We start from the raw sequence: 25,506 nt of genomic DNA on the forward strand, positions 1-25,506 counted from the left end.
ACTTAGGGTGGGTTTCTTCAGGGGAGGGTTTACTCTTGCCTCCCCCTCAAACGTGGTACGATGTCCCACAGGGTTCAATCCTAGGTCGCATTCTATTTTCCATCTATATACTCCCGCTTGGCAACAACATCCGCAAAAATAATTTCCACTTTCATTGCTACTCACTGATGACACACAGCTCTACATTCCAATCAGTCCTGCTGACCAATCAAACATAGTATATCGTCAACAAAGTCTTTCAGGTTTTCAGAGTTATGATGGTACAATCCAGGGTGGAAAGTTCAGATTGTTTCAGGAGGATTGTACGGTTTGTCTAGCTGCAGAGCACCACCATGTTGGATTTCAACCATTACCTGGCAATGTTCTCACATTTTAAACTTGCAGTACACAATGACAGCCGTCTTCTTGTGACCTTCCGGATGGTGATATTTATACAAACAAACAAATCCTTACTTTTGTTATTGCCATGGCTTGCACAGGTCAGTAATTCTCCCTTATATCAAACTCAGCAGTGATTCCCCAAACATCTGGTTGGTCTGTATTTGTAATTTCTGTTGTTCCATCCATCTCTTTTTAATATCCTGTGCTATATCAGGAATCTGATCTGTGAAGGTTCCTCATGATTAACTGACACCGTCTGCTTCTAGCAGCTACACAGCAGCAATAAGGGTTCTTCACAAATTTCTTCTGAATGAGGTTTCATCTTCTAGGCCATTAGCTCACTCGCCAGAATGCAAGTCTTGTTAAAAGTTCTTATTGAGCACCAGAGTCTGCCAAAGACCATTACATTTATCTTCAGAGCGGATGTTCTGACAAATTATTGAGTTTAGCTGCAACTGTAAATGTTTATGGTAAATGGTCTGTATTTATATAACATTTTTAGTTCAAAGTGCTTTACAGTACAGTTTGCCATTTACCCATTCACACACGTTCATACAGTGCATCTATTAGCAGCACTTTTTTGTTTGACAAGAAAAGACTGTCAGATTTTGCCGTGGGCAGCTCCACTCTTCTGCTGCACTTTGGAAAATGTATGCAGTGTTTCCCATTAATAACCCAGATGGTGACATTCCAGTTCTCACTTCTTCTGCAGCTGCATGGAGCACACACTTTCAATTCAATTCAATTCAATTTTATTTGTATAGCGCCAAATCATAATATACATTATCTCAAGGCACTTAACATAGAAGGTCAAGACCTTACAATCTGGTCAGACAGTGATTCTCTGAGATGTTTAGGGCCAATTACAATGACCTCAGTTTTGTCTGAATTTAGAAGTAAGAAGTTTTGGGTCATCCAGGCCTTGATGTTCTTGAGACATTCCTGAAGTTGAACTAAGTGATTAGATTCATCATGCTCCATAGAAATGTACAGCTGGGTGTCGTCTGCGTAACAATGGTCGTGTACGTGGTGCTTTCTGATGATGTTGCCTAGGGGGAGGATATATAAGGTGAAGAGTATCGGTCCAAGGACAGAACCTTGTTGAACCCCATCACTAACTTGCATGTGCATGGAGGGGTCATTGTTGATGTTAACAAATTGAAATCTATCTGATAAATATGATTTAAACCAGGCTAGTGCCGTTCCTGTGATCCCTACATGTTGTTCTAGTCTCTGTAACAAGATCTTGTGATCTATGGTGTGAAATGCTGCACTAAGATCCAACAGGACGAGTACAGAGACAAGTCCATCATCTGATGCAATGAAAAGGTCATTAGTGACTTTAATAGTGCTGTTTCTGTGCTGTGATGGATTCTAAATCCTGACTGAACGTTTTCCAACAAACCGTTACTATCTATTTTGGAAATGTAGGGCAGGTGACTTTCTGTCAGCCTGGCTACAGTGCTGAAGAGGAACCTGGGGTTGTTCTTATTTTCTTCTATTAATAATAGATAATAATTGGTTCTGCCATTTCTAAGTGCTTTCTTGTAATTTATCAGGCTATCCTTCCAGGCTAGGTGAAAGTCATATTGACTGGTCGAACCTCCTCTCCAGCTTCCATGATGTCTGTTTTAAAACACCTGTTTGAGAATTGTACCATGGAGCTCATCTCCTCTGATTTACATTCTTGTTATTAAGCAGGGGGGCCATGTCAAGGGTTGTTTTTAATGAGGCTGGTGTACTATTAACAAAGTTATCAACTAATGTGGGAGTAAAGTTTTGCTAACTTTCCTGTATTGTACTGACACATGGCTGTGAGGTAAGTGTAGAAGGAAGCAATTCATCGACTATAATAGAATTTCTTTCCAGAGACAGTGTAGTTAATAATTCTAAATTCAAATGTTATTAAAAAATAGTCAGACAGAAGAGGGTTCTTTTGAAATATTATTACATTTTCAATGTCTATGCCATATGTCAGAACTAGATCAAAAGTGTGATTTAAACAGTACACTACTACTGAAACACATATAATTGAACCAAATAGGTTCTAAGAAAACAGATGGTGGGGCTTGTGGGCAAGTTATGTAATCAGTATGAGCCTGACCACCGCAGGATATCAGTAACACAGACTATCATGGCAGCCCTACTGTATGTAAAATAGGTATAATATTAATGTTATTTATGCTTGTTGTTATGTTTTATCATTTATTCTACATATGCTTTTTGCTTGTATTGCAGAATGAAAATATTTGCTAGCATTGCTTTGTATTTTATCAACACTGCCATAGTGTATGGAAAATAAACACCAAGAATATATTTCAGTTCATTAAAAATACTGAATGAGTTAGAAGCTATAATTAAAACAGTTGTGACTATTGAAAGACACACCAGAACTGTTATCTTTGCTGAATACAACTGACATAATAGACAAATAAATGTAAAGTGTAACATCGCTGAGCTGAAGTTTCTGATGTCCATCTTATTTTCTGTCTCTTATAACTCTCGCCCTCAGAAACCTGTCCAAGAACCCCATGTTGACCACATTATCCTGGCAGATCTTTGAACCTGTGCAGCTCTTCGAACTGTAAGTCAACCTCCCTTAAAGACCATAATCTCATTAACCAGAAGAGTTAAGGAGGTTAATCTGAGGTTTTCTTCAGGACTGGATCTTAATCAATATAATATACCTGTGGTTAGAGATAAGAGAGTTTTTTCTGAGTCGTGAAGCCACTGTCTGTGTTAAAATCAAGTTGCATTCTTATCACAACTAATTTTTGAGATCTTTGTAGATGAGTAAAAAATCAAGCAATCAATCAACTTGTTGTAGGAAACATGACACACACACACACAACCAACAAAATATCTATCTTTCTGTTTGCTATATACTTATCCTTACTGCCAGGCTTTTTTCACAGAAACCTATTGACTTGAATACATTACATAAAGTCATCTACATATACACTACTCTTTTGGGGGGGTATCAAATATCCCAAATTCCCAAATTACATACTCTTTTCTATGTGATGTTTACATGTTGCACAAAATATCCACCTGTATTAGGGACAAATTATTTGCAGTGAGAAAGAAAACACAGAACATTTGTGTCCTGCAAATGGTAAATCAAATTTTTTTCCAATTACTTTAGCAGGAGAAAGAGTGGTTAAATGGTTGCTGTGGCAACATGCAACTTACCAAGAGCAGTGTAATTCTTTCTTTGATCCAATACACATTGTAGTGTATCTGAATGATGCAACAAAGAAAAGCATGTTCAGAATTAAATGTTGGAACATATGAAGTAAGTTTAAATTTTTAAGGAAAATTACATTTTACATTTGAGGGAGTGTGTGAGTGATCTTTTATCTTAGAAAATATTTAGGGTGAATTCAGGTTTTCTGGGACATTGGATAATGTGGTATACCTAAGCTCCAGTCTGGTTATTTCCCGTTCTTACAAAATTTAGTCAAAAGGACTTTTACTAGTTTTAGTTGTTCCACTTTATCAAATATGATTGATAATGTGGAAACACCATGCTTTGGGTAATTCTCTATATGAGGAAATATGCATTTAAAGGCTTTGTGAAGTAAAACAAAAAAGATGAACTAAGGGATGTAACATGGGGGTAGACGGGTCATCCTACAACAAGAAGGTCGGCAGTTTGATCCCCAGTCTTCCCCATCTGCATGCTGAAGTGTCCTTGGGCAAGATGCTGAACTCTGAATTGCCCCTCATAGAACAAAGTGCTGCTCATAGATGCACTGTATGAATGTGTTTGTGAATGGAAAAACTGTACTGTTAAGCGCTTTGAGTGGTCATCAAGACTAGAAAAGTGCTTTATAAATACAAACCATTTACCATGGTCTGCAGTTGTCAGACAGGAGTTAATGACCAATACAGTATGTCCCTGTCTGTTTTTAAGTGATTGTAGGGTTAGCTAACTAGCACACAATCAGTTCGCTTTCCTTGCAAAGATGATCCAAAAAGCACAGAAGAGAGTCTGTCCTGTGGTCTGCATCTGGAGAAGACAATGGGATGATCGATGAAGATGGTCTCTCACCTACAAGGCCCAATTGTTTCCGGAATAGCCTCAATAGACTTTTACATGTTAATATGAATTAATTGAATATTTATGAAGATCCATTTTATTATTCATTTTCTTTATAATTTTCTCATAATGTTTCATACAAATTGGTGATATTGATCCAAGTGATGTTGTTTTGTTTTGTTTTTATCTGAAAAGAGTGTCCCAGATTACAAAGTGACCCGTCCCAGATGATCAAATTCAGGCAGAATATATTTTTGGGCACAAAGCTGTGTCATGTGTCCTCTGAATATTATATCTTCATAGTTTCTTCTGGTGTGGTTAGAAAACATCTTAAGGATTACAGAAAGTTGTAATATGTTGATCTAACATGATTATCACAAAAGTCAAAATTGCACAAAGTGTCCTAGATTACCTGATTTCACCCTCCGACTAATTCAACAAAAATGTTTCTATCTGTATGTGGAATCCATATCTAGCAAATCGTTGAAACTTGGCATTTGTAATGTTAATTGCCTAAGAAAATGTAGAACCAAATTTGGTGCCATTTGGAGGTGCAATTCAATGTTAATAAAAATTGAACAAACAGGTCCAGTGCTCTAAGCAGTAAGCCGGGGCAAGGCAGTGTGCTGAAGGTCAATGTGCGGACCTAGTTGAACATTTCTTCTTCTATATCCTTGCATAAACTACAGCAGCATTCTGCAACTGGCAGCCTGCAGCCAATGACATCTGCCCACCCGTAATGAATTATGATCATTACTTTTTTCAACATATTGGAATGACACAGACATTCCTGGGAGTAATTGGTGCCAATCTTCCTAATGGCAACATAATTTACAGAATCCTCTGTAAAACTTTACGTAAATTTTATTGCTGTAGATGAATTACAAAGCTTTTTTTGATAAATTGTGAACTTTGGTCAGAAATTTGGTGCTTGCTTAAGACCTCTGAAATAGCCAACACTTAATGTATAAAAAAAAAACTTTGTTGAGTCAAGCAAACTTTTTTAAACCACACATATGAACAGTAATTAAGATATTTCCATTTCATTTCATATTAAATCCTCATTGCAAATAAACCAGGTTGGATGAACACAAAGTTTTGAAGACCAAGCAAATTTCAAACAGACATAAAACTTATTACTTGTTATGCTTAGGGTTTTAAGGTTTTTGGCTTGCCATCACCAACGCAGGTTACTGTCAAAATACTGATACTCAAGGTTTGCAGTTTGGATGAGAACTCCACAGATACAGAGTATTCCAGCCTGAGCAGAGTTGAGTGTGTTGCTTGTAGCAGCTGATCCTGAGTTAGAGTGGTTGGGCTGCTGGTAGCATTGAGTAAAGCTGCTTTCAGACTTGCACTGAAATCTGCAGATACTCCATATTTTCTGTGGAGGCAGTAAATGATTTGTATTTATAGCGCTGTTATAGTCTTGATGACCACTCAAAGCACTTTACAGTACAGGTTATTGCCATTTGGTGCATGGTGCATTATAAAAGCACAGCCCACTGACCAATCAATTCCTTTGGAACGTTATATCACTGTTCTTAGCGGATCCTATGGAGCTTGGTGTGCAGAGGGTCTCTGAGGAGGTCTAAGGTCTTCATAGACCAGCAAAATCCATTGGCCTACTCTTCTGATGAGTATAATTCTTATCAGAGGGAATGATAAAACTCTGTCAGCTGCTGGAGCCAAAAAAACCCAACCTGATATGTAGCTGCAATACGCTCACAGTACCAAAGACTGTCTACAAAACAAACAAAAAATCAAAATCTGAAAGATATCCTGGGTATGTTGAACTTGCTTCATTGTACAAGCCCCAGAGTTGACAGCAGAGGATGCACCAATCACATGCGTTTTTGAAGGGAATGCAGAAGCAATTAACCAAAACAGTTCAGAAGAATGGGTGTTGCCAGAAGGTGGCACTTCTGAATTTCAGGACTGCTTTGACACCACATACTAGGACATCTTCAAGCAAGCAGCCACACAAAACCAACACACTGACCTACATGAGTACACAGAGAATGTGACAGCTTACAATGCTTTGGCTCTGCGGACTAGGCAGATTGTAGATGTCCTGGAGGGAGGGGAGTGAGACTACTCTCAGCTGCATTCACGATGCACTGAAGGGTCCTGCGGTTGGCAGCTCTCAATTGTTGCTCTCTTCTTATGTTTCAAGTACATGGGCCAGACATGACCATCAAACAGGCCAGGGGGGTCTGGCACCATGTAGTTCCTGAAGCACCTCCTCTTTTTGCATTCTTCCTATGGGATTGTTGACTCCTTATCAACAACACCCTGCTTATCCAAATGCAGGTTGTTACTGTCACTGAAACAATCACTTCACAGGCTGACAGGAAAGGTTCACGGACTGCTGAAGACCTGGAACGGTGCCTTTAGAGCAGGTGACGCAACACTGCTATGTAGACGTCACCTGGAAGAACAGGCAGTGCCACTACCTTCTCTGTAAACGGAAGAGAGCAACAATTGAGAGCTGCCAACCGCAGGACCCTTCATAGCATCGTGAATGCAGCTGAGAGGAGTCTCACTCCCCTCCCTCCAGGACATCTACAAACTGCCTAGTCCGCAGAGCCACAAGCATTGTGAGTGACCCAACCCACTTTTCAGTCCTCTTCCATCTGCAAAACGATTCTGGAGCCTCCGTGCTGGTTCCAACAGACTGCAAAACAGCTTCATCCACCAGGTTGTCAGGATGCTAAACTCTTGCCCCTAAGGACTGTACCATTCCTCCGGCCCCCCACAACCACCATCAACTGATCTCAAACCTCTCCATCTCCAAAAGTATTTCCCCTGTAGACTGCTGTCAGAGAGAAATGGCATTTCAACCCTGTCTTTGTCCTGTACAGATTGCAGAATTGATTTTAGTTTACTTTGACTCGATAGCAAGCTATAGGAACTGGCTACTTCCAGACTGTAATAAGGGTAGAAGTTTATCAATTTAAATTAAATGTCAATTAAACCAATCATTTTCTTGAGCTGCTGCTTTTATTCTGCACAAATTGGTTAAGTCTAATTATTTCTTGTATTTCAGAATGATTTGCATACTGACTCATTCTCACAGAATTCATACAATGCATTTTTCACCAACAAATTCCACCTTGGGTCACAGTGTAAAGCCCAGTTCATGCTTCCACATCAAATCTATGCCAAAGGTCCAGCATAGCCTATGCATAGAAGTATACCCTACACCGTACCCTAACGTGCACCACAACAAAAATGTAACAATGCATCGAGGCAACACGCCCCACACCCACTAGCGTTTCAGAACTATAATTGCATAGCAATGTAAACACACCTATGCAAAACTATGAATGCTTGTGAGTACCTAAGGCGTAGCTTCGACGCAGAACCATTTATCAGCCCTTACTTTACCCCACTGTGAGCTCCTACTGTTTGCAGGATTTGTGTGTGTGCATGTGTTGTAATACATTTTTATGTGTGTATCTTTCTCTCATTCTGCCCAGTTCTAAAGTCTGTATTCTGGGCTGGAATAGCAGGAGAACCACATCAACTGGGGGGCGCTGCCCCTACTGATCATTATGCTGTTACAGTTATGGGAGCCCTCTGGACCTGCTAAACTCATCACTATTATCCAATCTAACAAGAGTTTCTGTAATGGCTTTTGTTAGCAAAGGGATTTGACATGATGCCTTATTCTTGTGTGAAAGGTTTGGTTGGATGGGCATGTCACTCGTGAGATTTTGTTTTTACTGTCAATGCTTTTCTTTTCTCTCAAGTCATTTAGAGGACGTGGTGTTCACCTGCGGCTGTGGGATCCGCTGGCTGCAACTATGGCAACAGAGAGGAGAGGCGGGTCTAAGCAGCCAACAGTTATATTGTGCTGATGGCTACAGGAAGATAATGTTGAATGATATGAACATTAGCAGTTGTGGTAAGTTTCAAGTTAAAAACTATATGCAATACATACACTTCGACCTTGATTATTGGGAATCTGACCTTTGATATGTTTTGCTTTAAAGATCTTGTTCCTTATTGTGTGTGCAATTTTTCAATACTTTGCCTAACTCTGTCTGTAAATGGTTTGCATTTATATAGAGCTTTTCTAGTCTTGATGACCACTCAAATTGCTTTATAGTACAGTTTTGCAATTCACCCATTCACACACTGCATCTATTAGCAGCACTTCTGCTGAAGAGTATATTTATCATACTGAAAGAGACAGAAATTGTGCATTTTGGCTGACTATTTTCTGCAGCAGAGGAATAACAATTGTGTATATGGGTTTCAGTCTTAAAAAGTTGGTAGACACAAAGTACGTAAACAATTTAAATGAAATGACTCCTTCCAATTTAGATTTGTAATTCACATATTAAAGAACATTATTGGTATTACATAAAAGGGTAGAAAAATCTAGTTTTGAAAATGAAATAACTTTTCTTCTATACACTGACTTACTACACTCAACCTGGGGGTTTAAAACTTGGTTAGTTAAACAAATATATTGTAATAGATGATTTAAAGAAAAACCTGATTACATCAGATGCACTGCTAAAAAAAATAGGGATTACACTTAAATCACACATCAGATCTTGATAAACGAATTATTCAAGAAAATCTTTACTGATGTTCATTGCATAATTTGTTGAGAACAGGATGATGTACACACCAGTAGCCTGCTGGAGGTCATTTTGTAGAGCTCTGGCAGTGCTCCTCCCGTTCCTCCTCACACAAAGGAGAAGATAAAGGTCCTGCTACTACAGCCCTGTCCAGCTCTCCTCGTGTAACTGCCAGTCTCCTGGTATCTCCTCCATGCTCTTCAGACTGTGGTGGGAGACACAGCAAATGTCTGTGGCCACCACATTTAAAACCATTCTTGGGTATCTTGCTTTTGCCTCCATTGCAGCTGTTGTCACTTTCATTTCCACCAAAGCAGGTGAAGTTGATTCACAATCACTTGTGCTTCCTAAATGGACAGATTGATATCCCTGAAGTTTAACTCACTTGGTGTCATACTGTGACATTTATTAGATTCACTTATGTTCAAATAAACAGATAGAGTCCAGTTTCAATGCATAACCTTAAAAACCACAGCAGACATCATTAAAGTCAACAGTTGAGGACCATAAGGAGAGGAAAGCAGAAACATTTTATTTTTCATATAAATACTACTAATAATTGAATGAAAAAAATACTTAGAATTAATTTTGTTGTCATTTTCAGTGATATTTAGTCAAGTTCATTAGTTATTTTACTTTTAATGAGGGAAACAAAACCTGTCAGGGCTAGCAGCTAGTAAACAGTAGAACGTCAATGATGCAATACAATTAGGATGAGATGATTATGAGTAACAGTGGTGTAACAAGAGATGGTTTCTAAGCACACACAGACACACAGCTTGTAGTTACCAAGATATTCATTGCTGCAAACAGTACTCAAAATGTAGCATACAAAAGTCATTACTCAACCCCGCTCTGCTTATTACTTCTATTGCACAGCTGGAGGTGCCCTCTTGAGTCAGCTCCACACCATGTCCACCTTTACCCTACCAAGTGGTTACACTGGATTTTTATTATAATTTTTTATTTAATTTTATGTTTGCCTTCATTTAGATAAATGTTGAGTAGTATTATCTCACCCTTTAGCTACCAGGTCTTCTCAATGACTGATTTAGTATTTTGCAGTGTCAGCATGCAAAGTGACACAAATCCTATGTAAGTTTTTTTTCAGGAGTTCAAATTCCATTGGAAAAATATTCTCCTGAGAATATTCTGAATCCACACTTTTGCTGTTCTGGTTGCCACTTTTGCTTCAGTTGCTTCAGAATCCAATCTTGCCACTCCCTTTAATCCACTTTCCCATACATATTGTTGTTTTATAAATCCAGTGTCCAAGTCTGATTGTTCTGCGTCTTCCTCTTTTTTGTTTTCCTTGTCATCTTGTTGGTCTTCCTGGTTTACTCTGCAGGGGGCAGTTGGAATTAAAGTGCCAGTTTGAATTTATTCAAATTGATTTAATGAAAAAGCAAAAGTTATTTGACCTAACCTGATATACTCCTAAAACTTTATCTTATCTCATTTGAGGAATAGTTTGAGTAAGGTCCTTTCCTGTTGACCAGGCCAAAGCCATGAATAATTTGCCCAGTTTGTTGTGAACATTTTTTATTGATCTGTATGTGCCCACCCAATGCTACTCATTTTATATGTGCTGAGATGTACAAAGATTGTGAGGCTTGCTTACCGACATGTTGGACCCCACTGATGCGACTGTTCTATCTCATGGTGGAGTAAAATTTTCTGTCATGTTCCTTCTCTCTCAGATTTGCCAGATATCAGCGTCAGCCACAGCAACCTCACAGTTATCGAGGGTGATCATGTAACTGCAATCTGCAATGGCTCTGGATCCCCATTACCGGAGGTGGACTGGCCTGTCAACGGCTTACACTCCATCAATGCACAAGGGGTAGGGAGCACATACACACTTGGGCATCCCCACGCACACACACACACAAAGGAACAACAGCTTTGTTGCCTCATAAATATTTGATGTGTATCTGTTGATATCAATCATTGACATGATTTGCATCAGAAATAGACCATTGCACAGCAGCGGAATTTCCCTCCGAGTGGAAGTGGTAGTAGTTTTATTTTTTTATTAAACTCTCTTGACTTTTCAGTGCTAGTCTCGACCATAGACTGCATATGAAGATGTAAGAGGTGTTTCTACTTCCTCACTACCTCTTCCCCACTATCGAAATATCCTGGAAATGGACACTGCCCTCTTTTGAGGCAGAATCTGAGCAGTAGTGATTAAAGCTCTAACCCTGGAACCTATATGCTTACATTGAATGCACAGTGTTCACACACCACCATAGTCTATGGTCTCCATGATTAAATCATGGAGTGTGGAGTGCCAAGGTCATAAAAAATGTCTAATGCCAAACATTTTACCTTAAAGCTACAATGTGACATATCTGGAAATCAAGCCAGAGGTTGAATGAGATTCCAAAGCATGATTGCCAAATGAACTAAAAAAACTTTTCGAAAGAAGTAAAATGTACTAGAGTTTTAGGCTAATTGCAAGCCAAGATTACCGCTTAACTTCTTTTATCCCATATTTAAGGGGATTTAAATCAGCATAAAGACATTATTTTATTGCACAAACAAATCCTATGGCCATGAATGGGCACTTGCTTGAAAAAGGTTTTTGTTCTTTTTTTTTAATTTGAGCACAAGGCTAGATTAGGGGGGCTACCCAATAAAAGCTGTTTTTAAATGAGCTGTGGTAATGCAGCAAAGTACAGCTTGACATTGTTACCATATCTAAATAAGTATGATGAGTAGCTAAACATGTACACTACTTCCTTTTGCTTAGTGAATCAGCCTGTTCCAAGTTAAGTCATATTTGCTCACACCACTTAATGGATGAAATTTTCATAGTATATTTATATTTACTATCATTAATTTTATTATTCTTTCCAATTCTCCCTCCAGGCTAAAGTCTTCGACAACACCATTCATTCCATCAACATAACTTTGTTCAATGTAAGCAGAGACGACAACAACTTCCTGCTAACTTGCACTGCCACCAACATAGTGGGCATGACCAATGCTTCTGTCCAACTAACAGTTCATTGTAAGTACACAGACACATACAAACACACACATTCACATTCAGCATTAACGTTGGCTGGTTCTTAAATGCTCCATTTAATTGTAACCCACTTTTCATAGTGAAAAACAGGCCACCCATCATCATTACAGCCACGTGTGTGTGTGTGTGTGTGTGTGTGTGTGTGTGTGTGTGTGTGTGTCTGTTTATATTCATGTAGTGATTAAAAAGGCCAAAACAGCAATGCAACTTCAGATCATCATAAAGAAAAAGTTTCAGTATTTAAATCCACAGTTGATGGTCATTAAAGAGATACTGCAAACTTTATGGGTTTTTTAAATAAAAAACTAAATTGTATGTATGTTCTTTCATAGTTTTAATAACAAATATATTACCAAATTTGTAAAACATAGCTCATAATGACACCAGTGTTTCAAACCTTCTTGGACCTTCCAGGGCCAATGCTTACGTGCTTACGAGTCAACTGTTTGGGATATCTCTATCTCATGACAGTTGTATATATTTGAAAAAGTTAGCCTCTGGAAAAATGCCAGGAGCGACCATTTGTGAACGGGAATCTGGAACCCACTGGAAAAGTCATAATCAAATCTATACTGAAACTAAACCACCACATCATCTTTTATATAGAGATGTCCTCCATCCTCTCCTGCCACTCCATGTCCTCACACACAGCTGATTCAGACCTGGCTGTCTCACACACTCTGTTGGCACCACTGGCTGAGACAGCTGCCTTTACAATGGTTCAAACGACTTGGAACGAGTGTGGTCTTGGCTGTCAGGAAACTCTGGTGGTGAAAAGCCAACATTTCTCTATGTTTCTACATGAGTCATCTCTCATAGCTGGACAACCTAGATAACACACCCGCCCCTAACAATACGATTGTCGTTAAATTGAACACGCATGGCCAGATGTTAATTGTTTATTCCATGCTAAGAAAAGGTCTTTTGCTGCAATGCTGATATATTTCCTAGTGACCATGAGCTATCGAAATCCAATATCCAATAATTAGCCTGAGTTTAGTAGCTCAATATTATAAACGCTACTGTATTGGACCCTGGGTATCAATACATTCACAATATATTCATGAAAATGTATTAATATTGAAATACTAAAATTGAATAATAACTTTGATTGAAGTTGAATTCAAGGAAAGGGAAAAGATAGCAAATTCATTGAATCAGTCTAATGAAAAATGTTAACTTTCAATTTAGACTTATTAATCATTGACAAAATAACTATAATCAAAATCACCACATCAAGTATATACTTAAGATACTTAAGATTCCTTTTTAATCATGCACACACAGCACTACATGCAACATGGGGAAATTTGACCTCTGCATTTAACCCATCCAGGTGAACATGGAACACACAGAACACAATACACACAGTGACCACATGGAGCAGTGGGCACCATGAAGGCACCCAGGGAGACAGTTCGGTGCCTTGCTCAAGGGCATCGAAGACATGAATAGCCCTCTGAGATGTTAGAGGTGGTCTTGCGCCTGTGGACATAGGTTTCCCCATCAAGACGTTATACAGGCTCAAACAAGCTGTTTGGGTAGGTGTAAATCTGATGGAATAAAGTGCTAATGGCACCAATTAATGCTTGTGCTGGGTGATTTGATGAAAGGGGTTCCCCTTATCACTGGTTATTCCATTTGGATGTCAAATCAGGGAATTACTTCTTTTAAGAGACAGACAGTTGCTGCATCCTTTCTTCTTGTTTTTTTCTCTTAATTTCACCCCATTTTGAGATCATATTAACAACGTTGAGGAGATACTTGAAAGTATATGTACAAAGTGTATTTACAAAAGGTCCTGATTGAGGCAGTAGACGGTCATATGTTACTAATTCATTGACCCTTTTTTTCATAGGCACACCTTGCATCTGCCTACCAACGATTTGGCTAAACCAGCAATGCCTGGAGACTACCATTGGTTTTGGATCATGTGATTTCTTCTTATCTTTTCTTACATGTATCAAAGTATGAGCCACTTGGGTCAACACATAGAACACTCAGAAAATAGTGTTCAGTGCAGCTAGTTTAGCAGCAAGCTGAGTTACTTTGAGAGATGGAATCAGTATTACCGGGGTGTGCTGCACATTTTAGAACGGTAAGTTCTAACAAACAGATATATGGAATAACTGCATGTTGGATCGGTTTGCCTGAGGAAGTCATAAACCAAAGACACTAAAGCCTGTCTTGAATCAGTGTAGATGACATGCTTAATTGCAGGCATAATTAAGTACATACAACTCCACTTGTTGGGCTGAGGTAGCATATGAGAAAAGCATGGAACTCTATTTTGTGTGTCTGAGGGTCTCATCGCTAAACCAGCACAAATGTTTGGAGTGTAATTATTATTATTATTAATATTAGTATTGTTATTATTAACTTGTGCCGCTATCATAAATACTAATCATTACATCTGTTGTATCACTATTGTTATTTTTATAACAACCAGTCCGACAGAGCTTAAATATGACTCTTATATTACCCCCCTCCCCTCTCGTTTCTCCCCCTTCTTTTTTAATGACCTAGTCATGTATTAAATAGGTTCAGGGGCAGAGTTCAAAGAAGCAGCACTGAGGACAGAGTCCATTTCACTGTAGCCATGTGTTTGCAGTAATTTGCCATGAAGAGGAATGAGCAGATTTCTGCTTTTGTGTGTGGAGAAGAGTCAGCAGCCTGACTGCCTGGTGAGAGGAGGTGTCATCAAAACATATTTCAATTTATAGAATCTTTGCTGGCAGAACTGCAGCATGATGCTCTCAAGAGACAATAGACACTAAGAGGATAGGTTGGACAGCTGATGGGCACTTCGTTATGGGCCCTGTTTTGGGACTCCACCAGAGTTTTCTCACATAGTCCCTCATCACCAACACTTTGCTACTTTTCCAAGAATAACTCCAGCTAGGTTTGATTAGAGGAATATCTCTCTCAGTCATTCTTTGAGTCTTAATAATTTAACTCTGGGGAGTGAAATGTATTATTCAACTGGGATGAACCCCTTGAGTTGCACTAACTCATTTTTGAGAGGGTCCTACACAAAACAATCATAAAACAAACAAAGCAATCCAAGACGACACAACGATAATGGAACAGACACAGGACAACAACACAGGAACTACAGTTTACAACCTCAAACTAAATGAGAGATGAATTAAATGGAAGAAAAATGGATCAATCTGTAAAAAGAAATAATAGTGACATGGTGAATTTTATTACTGACAGTCGGATTTGAGATAAGAAAGCAAAACATTTTTAAATACGCTGAAAGATGAAAGCAAACAGATGTTAAAAGGGCACTGATTCCAATCTGAGGGAGCCTGAAACATACAAGCTTTTTTGCTCACTTCTTTTTTAACAAATGGGACTGTAAAGAGAGAGTGGTCAGAGCTTCTAATTGTATAATTGGGGGTGTAGGGAACAATTTATTTTCAGTAAATAAGCACAATCAAAGTTAATACACTGGAGCTCTGTTAAGAATTGGCTTGTTCACTATGCTCTCTGATAATGTACAGTATAAGTACTTGGTGCACGGGTTCTGTGTACATTTGCAAAACAGAACTGATGTTCCAAAGAAGATGGCTCAGACAATCCCAGAACCCTGTGGAAGGCAACCATTTTTCCTGCTCAATCTCAAGCTTTACCTGCCTTACAATGCTGTGTGTGTGTGTGTGTGTGTGTTTGATGGAATGACTAATACAAATGACCACCCCTCCCCATCTCTCGCTATCAATTTCTATCTCTCGCTCTCTCTCTCTCTTTGGTGCTGTATTGAATTTCATTTAGTCAACTATGGTAAGAAAATCACACTGTTCCAGCACACATTAAATTGTGTTTGTAGACAGTTGTTAGTAAACAGAGAAACACAAGAACTGGAACACATGAAAATCGATTGCAACAGATTGTGATGAGACCAGCATATTAAAATGATAATTAAAGTCTATCTCCTTGATATATCTGTATTGTATCTCTGGCTCTCTTGTACAGCAACAGTGCTTCAAGTATAATGGAAGATAATTCAAGTTTAACTGTAGTGCATGTTCATGTGATAGTGTACGACAATAAAATAATTTACTGTCTTCACATGTCTTGTTTTCTTTCGTTTGTTTTTTTGTCTTGTTTTTCAGTTCCTCCCTCCATTGTGAAGCTGAAAGAGCCAGAACGGCGCCATGATACTTGCATAGAATTCACGGTTCGGGGTTCACCCCACCCAACCTTACGATGGTTCTACAAAGAAAAGGTGTGTTTGATTCACACACTCACACACAAATCAGTAGAGGCTATTGCATATTCAGATTCATATATATTTTTACACATGTTTATTTAATACATTTTATTTGTGCAGTGCTAAATCATAACAAAATAATGGCTTCTGTGGCCACTGTGATGACAAAAAGCCAGCATGGGACAGTAGACCATGTGGTTGAGGTCCCATGCAAAGACAGACCCTCAGTCTGTGGTAGAGCACATAACTTACATCAACTTTCAACTCGGGACATGATACTGCCACAGGGGAGGGTGGACAGGGACTGCGCAAAACGGCTGCATTTGGTGCTGTGATGAAGCTTGACCAAATTTCACAGTGGAGTTAAAAAAAAACATCCTGTTTCACAATGAGTCTGTAGGTGTTTCTATTACCCTGATTCAATATTGACATATGGAGCTGTTAAGGCTGGAACTCTGATCATGTGACTGAATTGTGTTGCTGATTGGACAATGCTTTGTGGAGTTATAATAAATCCCTCTTTTTTGGCAAGTCATGAAACTTTGACGCCACACCATGGTCAGACCGTGTGACGCACACTAAAACAATCAAGGTAGTTTTAATCTCCATGTTGTTGAGATGACACTCACTGAATCTAAAGTTGATCTGATGAAAGCTCTAGGAGGAGTTCTTTCAAATACAATGTGTAAATGGTAAAAAATGGCCACTTAACTCAAAATGGCCGACTTCCTGTGAGGGGGGGGTTGTTACGCAAATGTAATTTCAGGGAGATTGAACAATGCATACTGAAGTTACATCAATTTCATGTGTCACAGCGACTCGTTAAAATGTGATGCCACGCCTCTAACATGGTGTTCGACGAAAAACTCACAGTTTCCATATGCCTACATCATCAATGTCTTGAGGCCCTTCTGACAAAGTTTGACATGGTTGTGGCCAATGGCCAAGGAGCAATTAATCAAAGTGTAAGACGTGCAAAAAACAAGACATTTCCTGTTTCCACCAGGGGTAGCAGTGATTTTAAGTAATGATTTCTATGTAGGTGGCATCAGGCTGGAACTCTTATCATACGTGTCCAGTTTGGAGTAGACTGGGCTATGTTTGTCCGAAATACAACAACCTCGTATTCATCAAAATTTGATGCCAAGGTAACACTGTGTGACGAAAACTAAAAATTTTCGGTAATTTTAATCTCCTTCTTGTTAAGATGACACTCACTGAATATGAAGTTGATTTGATGAAAGCTCTAGGAGGAGCTCGTCAAAATACAACATGTCTAAAATGGCCACTAAATCCAAAATGGCTGACTTCCTGTTATATTTTTCATAATGCTCCCTGAGGCTTTTGTCTGGTCATGATACACGTGTGTACCGCATTTCTTGAAAATCGGTGAAAGCAAAGTCAGGGGCTTTGTTTAAGGTGGCGTTGAGCCATTTGCCACACCCATTTCAAAATACTCCGGAATAGGTACATTTTTACCACTGTTTAATTTTCTGTACAGTTTCATGAGTTTTAAGCATGTTAAGGCCATGAAAAAATCAATTAAGTGTGCGGACAAATAATAATAATCTGACCAATTTCAATAGGGCCTTCGCACTGTTGGAGCCGGGCCCTAATAATCTGAGCACCAAATTATCACAACAATATAATTCAAACTTATAATACATCACATTGACCAAAGTCATGTGCTTAGTCTTGCTTAGCCCTGTTATGTTTCCAGATTCTTCAGTGTGCCTCTTTCTCAGCTAGCAATTCCTTGTGCACAAGCCTGGTTGGAGGATGTTGTAACACCAATGTTGAATAATGTAGTCGTTGCTGTGCTGGATTCCAAGATGGAATGAGTTGGATGTTGTTGCAGGGTTAGCAGCTCGGTGCTAACTAGTTGTAGTGCTCCTATTGAGATTAGAATCTGCTATGACACTTTGTGTCATAGTTTCTGGTGCTGAATTCTCAGTCGTTACACAGCTTGTGAGCAGCTTGAGCTGACTAAGGGAGACTACATCAAACATGAAAGATATGCATGGTTAGGCTGTCTATTAACGAGTCTCACCCAGCACCAACTCACCAAAGGAGGGGCTAGTTTAAACATGTAGATGGTGGAATCATAAAATGTAAACTGAGATGACCGTGTGCCTGCCGCACATACAGAACAGCAATAAGCACCCGCCACAAGGAACATGAATTACACCACAGGTTGATTGTGCTCATGCATACATGTATACATACAGTATATTCTCGCTGTGTGTCCACAACCCAATCAGAATATATAGACTACCATAGGGGCCTATCCAGTTTTCTGAAAGTGAAGCAAATGAAGAAGTGATTGATCTTCTTGAGGTCCTGTGTGCAGAATGCAGAGCACAGCATAGACTGATAGTGCTCTAACACCCTCTCCTCTTCAGACAAGGAGACTGACTACAGTTCAATTTACTGGGACAGGAGGCACCCAGCCAGAACCTTAGACAAGAATACTGGCATGGGGCAGAGGACTATCCTCGACCCACCCATTGACCTGAGACCTGCAACAATCACTTTACATAAAAGTGTATACAAGAGTAAGAGCTTTCTTATCGTCTTGGCAGAAGTTAACAGAAGTGCACTTCTAAGCCATTCCAGTTGAGCAGCACCAAGGAGGTGGTGCGTGGGTGTACCAAAGAATCTCATCCCAGAGGTGGATCTAAGAATGCATGCAGCAAAGGGCCAGTACCTGCTGGACTAAGTTAACTATGGGCACCCCCTTGTCCTTCAAGGAGAAGCGTAAATAATGTACTGACTCTGAAAGCAAACAAGTCGACTTTTGCCTAACTGACGTAACCCAGATGCTTCTTGACCTCTTGAAAACAGAGTCTCCACTCTCCTGTGTTTAGAACCCCTCTTGACAGGCCAGAATATGTAAATATATCACCCATGGGTACACCCCTAGAGCTGACCAGGCTGCTAACAGGGGAGGCTGCCAGGCCAGGATTTGGCTCTATTGAAACGATGGGGAGTGGGCCCTTTAAAGACCTGGTCCTCCTCCTTTCCCTTGCTGGCGTTTTTGTCCAGGGCAGAGGGTGGGCTAGTCCACTTGGGGGGCTGCCCACAGAAAACCAGCTCTCTGTCATCCATATTCAGATGAGCTGCTAACCACTTGTCAACTGTAAAGCAATAGACAGAGCACTGGCTGTCCTGTCAATGACCTCTTCAAAACACCAACCTGATTCTCCTCTAAATGTGCTATCCACAATTTGCTGGCCACAGGTTGATTCATTAATCTTGAAGGAGGACGGGTCCCTCCGTCTATGTCCCTCTCTTCGACCTCCTCTTCATCCAATACTAGAGAGGGAGGGAAGGGAATAATATGGGCTATTGTAGGCCAGGGGATAGGGGAGGGCAGGGCGACCTGATAGAGCCATGAACACTCCCATTCCCTGTACATATGGAATATGTAAAGGAATCGAAAGATAGTCTCGACATGATAAAGAAATGATATTCTGTTGTATTCTATTTGGCTGATGAGCTTTGTTGTTTTCAGTGTTGTTCATCTGTTTGTTAGACATATGACAAGCCATTATACAAGAGTTTTTCAGGAAGCTAAATAACTTTTACTTTAATGACATACATATGTACATATGTGTACATGTAATATGAAGTATAAGTGTAGTATAAATTTGTAAAAGTAAACAATCCAAATCTACTTTATAAACATCTACTTTAAAAATTCAGTCAATTTCCTAGAGGAAGGGATGAGACTGTAAATCTTTCAATAAAAAAGTTTGACTTACAGATCTAAAAGTTTGATGATGTATATCGATATGAGTGAGCTTTTTCTCTTCACAGATGCCAAAGCACTTGTTCATTTTGGGAACTGTTTCTATATGATTTTAAGCTCTTGACCTTCATATCTAAAGTGTCTTGAGATAATGTATATTATGATTTGGTGTAATGGAAATTTAATTTAATTTAATTGAATGTGATCACACTTACCATCCTACTTACTCAGAGTTTCATGTCATGATGTCACTTTTCATTTGTTGCTCTCCTGTAACTCCCCCTCAGGAAATTTCCCACACTGAGTATGTGCGCCCTGATATGGATATTTACCAGGACTATATAGAGGGCTGTCTAACCTTTAAGAACCCAACACACCACAACAACGGAAACTACACTTTGGAAGCCAGCAATTACCTGGGGGTAGCCACCTTTACTGTGTATGGGCATTTCCTTGACAAGCCCTTTGACGGTAAGTTTGCACACTGGTATCTTACAACCACGGCAACAGACTATCATTATATCAATCGTGATTACTTAAAATTAAACGATAAAAAAAACGTGTCAGTCCTTGAATTATCACAGTTCTATCATTCTTTTTCTTCTTTGTTTGGCTTATTGGCGGGTGGGGACCAACTTCTTTGTTGGTTTTTCAACTTTTTGTCATTTGATTAAAAAACTGAAACATTGCCTTTGGTGACTCCTGGGGTTCTGCAAAGTGGTGTTTGATATTTATGAGGGTTTATGTGACTGTAAAAGTAGATGGCTGTAATGTGCCTTGCGGTTGCCACCCGCCAATAAACTGAACAAAGAAGAAGAAGAAAAACTCCATTAGAAGTAAATCACCTACAAAAACAATAATCAAAGGAAACATTATTGAAGAATGTCAGCGTAGCTGGGATGTAGCTCATACAGGGAGACACTTTTATGCAGTACAGCAGGAAGTTAGCACAGTGAGGACAGCAAGAAGGAGCACCAAGGAGGAGATCATTTTGCCTAGGCTGAGGATAGGACATACGGCACCCACAGTGCAAGTCAGAGCGGTCTCGAAGGTCCTTCATCCCAACAGCCATAAGACTTTTTAACAAACGTAAAACAGTGTAAGAATAATTCCTTTCATCCAATATCATTCCTGTTTACTTACAATGTTTGTCACGGTCACTTTAAAACTGCTTACTTTGCACGAACACAGACAGTAATCTGAATCTATCTCATATATATATATATATATATATATCATATGCAATAGAACTGAGCTTGGAAATAGTGTTTACCATTCAAATAGGGAATATGCTCCTTCATCTGAAAGAGACATGATTGGACAAAATAATTGATTATGTCCTAGATAACTCTGATTCACGCTCCAACACAGGAGGTTGCCATCTGAGCAGAAGATGATGCTAACGCACCTTGCCGTTGGTTGCCCCCACCAATAAACCAAACTGAGAAGAAGAGGAACCCCAGTAGAATCTTTCTTTTCTAATTCTGTTGGAACGTTTGGCCATGAAGCATTCCACTGACGAGGACAAAAATGTTTTCATGTGTCTCCTCACCACCTAATTTTCACCCAGTTAGAAGTAACCAGCTTTCTCCATGAAACACACATTTGACTGTTTGCAATGAAGCTCTGTTCAACTGCTTGAACTTACCATAATCGTGTGTGCATCCATTATCATAGTCACTTTTGTGCTGGCTCTAGAATTACATTTGGCTCAGCTTAAGCCTCAGACTAAATTCAATTTTCAGATTCTTACAACTAATAATTGTGCAGGTAGTGCCGTTGGTCATGACTGATCAAATAGAAGTGACATCACAGCATGAATGGGTACAACAAACAGTAAGTTATGTCTGGCAGAAAAGCAAACCACAGACACAAAGTTATGGTAAAGTTTAAAAGTTTAAACAAGGTCAGAGGAAAAAGGATCATGATGCATACAGTTGAACAAGATTCCAAATTCAGGTTCAGAGAACGCAGTTTAAAGTATGTCTTACACTATCTTTTCTGTATCTCTGCAACTCTTTTTTCCCCAGGTATAGACACAGACTATGATTATGGTAAGTGTTTTGTCTCATATTTTTCAGTGGAATGTTTATTTTTATTCTCAGGATTGTCAAGGAGTTAACACTTTAACATGCCATTCTCTACATTATATATAGATTGTACCTGCCTGTTGTTTAAGGCATTATTCAGTGTCAGAATATTTAGTAGCAGGAAATTCAGATGCCAGACAATAATACATTATAATCCATGACTCAAATTATGTTGCAGTTTCCAAAACATATGGGCCGACCTTCAGGTGTGATATGCAGTATGCACTGTCTCTGTCAAACAGAAAATCTAAAGTTTTGTGGACTATGTCAAACAGATGGTTCTTGGTTATTATAGAGCTTCTATATTGTAGTCTTGCATACTGGAAGATGTGCCTGGTATTTAGTCTCCACAGCCCTCTGCAGATAGGGGATAATATGTATGAGTATGAATTCATAACATGAATAGGACAAACTATTCTAATCTCAATGCTGAAAAGAACACTGCAGTTTACATTTTTAAAATAACTTGTACTTTTTTGTTTAATTATATTTTAATGCTACTTTTAGGTTGTTTAGTTAGAGGAGGATATTGGGAACTTTAATTTCAATTCAAACAGCTATTATTATGGGAAGCAGCTGAAATGCTTCCAGGTCATTTCATTCAGTGGAACCATCCGAAGCAAAATAAACTATGCACCCTATTATGGAGCCAAATCCAAATTTGGGTGGATCTGACACCATCTCAAGTGGATACTATGCTGCGTTCACAGTGCTATGTGGAAGTGCGAAATGTCAAATATGAAAGTGTAGTAAACAGAACTTTGTCACTGACGTCAGTTTTTTCACTGCCAATCATATGAATATGGTGCATAGAAAGTGTTAAATCAAAGTTCACGTGGTACCTACGTTTTCTGAAGGTCCTCAGCAGCCTTCTCTGTGATGCTGCCACTCAAGATGACACGCCCCTCTCAGTTGATGCCACACACACCTACGCCAGATTAAGGGTATAAATGTGAAACTGAAAAAAACGGATCTGACTGTGAAAAAGGTCAGAAATGGAAAAAAAAGATTTAAAACCCCAAAAAATTATTGGAACTTTAAAAAAAATTTCAATCTGAAAATATAAAATCTGCAACTGAAAACTGTAAGACCCCAAACATCAAAATATATATGAAAGTAAGTTCAAAATCAAAACTTGAACTTTCAGGTTTTTTTTAAATGATCAAAACTATTGGCACCTGTCACCTGGACCACACTAGATGCATGAGACTCAAACCTTAACTTTAACAGCCCTGTTAACAGAATTACAAAGTCAGCTTATAACCACATTAAGATATATCGCTTGGTTATGTTGTTCTCTGATTGAAGAGACCATCTCTCCACTCCATTACATATTCCATATGTATGGGGAATGATCCCCTTGCTGTTTGGTGCATGGGTATTTCTTTAAGACACACAGCTTGCCCAGCCATGTTTGATTGACATGTCTCCGAGCAGCCTATGAGTTGGAGAGACAGGCTCTTCAATCAGAGAACCAAGGTTACCATAACCAAGCGTTCTCTATCGTATCAAGACTATCTCTCCACTGCTCATTACATATTCCATATAAATTGTAGTTTTCTTTACCCAAGAAAAGGCCCTTTATATTAAAATACTTTATATTTACATTGAGGGGACCCTCTCTACGGAGGCCGCCATGTTTTTTACATTAGTCCAGACTGGACAAACTAAACACCTTTTGAGTTTTTATGACAATTAAAGGCTACCACAGGTTCTTTTTCATGTTTGGAGGGAGAGGTTGAGGTGAGGGGTGTTCAGCTGCAACATGCAACTTGAACACTAGATATCAGTCCATTCTACACACTGTACCTTTAACAAAAATAAAAACTTTATTAAAATTCAATAAGTATGCTGTCTTTGTGAATTGTATTCAAACCTTTTCAAAGGGGTCAACCATCAGAAGTTGTCTTGGCAGAAAGAAAAAAGAAGTACAGAACATTCCAGGTGGTATACAGTGATAACACACAGCCAGCAAATGAGGTCATGTTTCAGATCAGAAATCATGGTGGTACCCATTTTGAGTGAACAGATAAACAAACAAACAAAAATCTCCATTACACCCTATACTGATAGGATTTATTTAGTATTCAGTAGTAACAGATAACAATTTAAAGACTTGATCATGATAACTAAACATTAATTAACTTTCTAATTTTCTAGATGTGCTCATTTATGCACAACATCTATTGCACTTATGTCCCTAAGGGACCCCTCACATGTGACTCTGAGGTTTCTGCATTTTTTTCCTTGTTATAGGGAGTTGTTTGGGTAGTTTTTCCACACTCTTGTCGAGGGTTAAGGACAGATGATGTTGCACCTTGTCCAATTGTTAAGCTTTATGAGGCAAATTGTGATTTGTGAAGATGGGCTATACATATGAAATAGATTTATTGACTCATTGATTGATTGACTGATTCGTTGATTCATTAATTCATACCGTCTTTATCTACTTGTGTTTTTCTACCAGTGACCCCTACTGCAGAGACACATAAGCCTGATAAGGATACTTTTGGGGTGAGTGACAATATTAAAGAAATGTATAGCCTGTTTTCTTCCATTTTCCTAGTCACCCAGGTGGAGAAACATAGCTATAATCAAAAGCCCACTATTAGAGAAAGGACTGAACAACTTAAAATATCTGAATGCATTTGAGTTCACAATATTTTATTACAGTTTAAAATTCTATTTATTTTTATATATTTTAAATAAACCAGGCCTGACTTGATGATTGTGTTGGTAATCAAGACTAACTTTAATTAGGTCCAAACATGCTGCCTAATTGCATTGTTACCTTTTCTCTTTATGAAAAGCATCAGATAATATTAAGAAGGTGCTCGTTGTTGAGGGCCTCCCCGAGGCTGTGTTCTCAAAGAAAAATGAACATTCAACAGCTTCAGGTCAAAGAAAGTTCAGGTCGTAAAAGGCTCAGACGTGTCTATAAAAGTTACTTTTCAACTACAAAATAGTTTTCCACCACAAACTTTATACATTTTATGTATTTCTTATAATTAACTGAGAACATATTAATGTTGAAACAGAGGTTGTAAAGAAGAAATTATGCTATTTTTGGCATTCATGGTTTTGTTATCAGGCTTTGATTTTTTCTGCTTGATTTGGACTTGAGTCAGACTCAATCATACATTTGCTGACTTTACAACTCAACTTGGACTTCAACACCAAAAATACTTATGCTTACCAAAATTATGACTGAATTGCACTAGAGGTGAAAAAAAACACAAATAACAACATAAATTTAGTCACTGATGCACCTAAACAAATTCCTGTAAACTGGGAAACACCAGTACTACAAAGAAATTCACTAGCAGAGTGCATCTTCATCAGCAGCTAAGCTGCAGCAATTAACTAAAACAAATTCATAGAGAGTACCATACCA

At 38.8% G+C, this 25,506-nt stretch overlaps 1 protein-coding gene across 1 annotated transcript in view; it reads left to right on the top strand.

Moving 5' to 3' along the window:
• Positions 1-25,506, top strand: part of LOC109640595 (NT-3 growth factor receptor-like) — an 87,238-nt gene that overhangs the window by 33,621 nt on the left and 28,111 nt on the right. The window contains exons 4-11 of the mRNA XM_069533191.1: positions 2,894-2,965; positions 8,179-8,333; positions 10,719-10,861; positions 11,893-12,034; positions 16,174-16,286; positions 20,310-20,493; positions 22,053-22,076; positions 24,580-24,626. Of these exons, the coding sequence (XP_069389292.1) occupies positions 2,894-2,965; positions 8,179-8,333; positions 10,719-10,861; positions 11,893-12,034; positions 16,174-16,286; positions 20,310-20,493; positions 22,053-22,076; positions 24,580-24,626 (880 nt within the window). The remainder of the gene's footprint in view (positions 1-2,893; positions 2,966-8,178; positions 8,334-10,718; positions 10,862-11,892; positions 12,035-16,173; positions 16,287-20,309; positions 20,494-22,052; positions 22,077-24,579; positions 24,627-25,506) is intronic.

Source organism: Paralichthys olivaceus, chromosome 10, assembly GCF_024713975.1.
Source record: "Paralichthys olivaceus isolate ysfri-2021 chromosome 10, ASM2471397v2, whole genome shotgun sequence".
Taxonomy (NCBI): Eukaryota; Metazoa; Chordata; class Actinopteri; order Pleuronectiformes; family Paralichthyidae; genus Paralichthys; species Paralichthys olivaceus.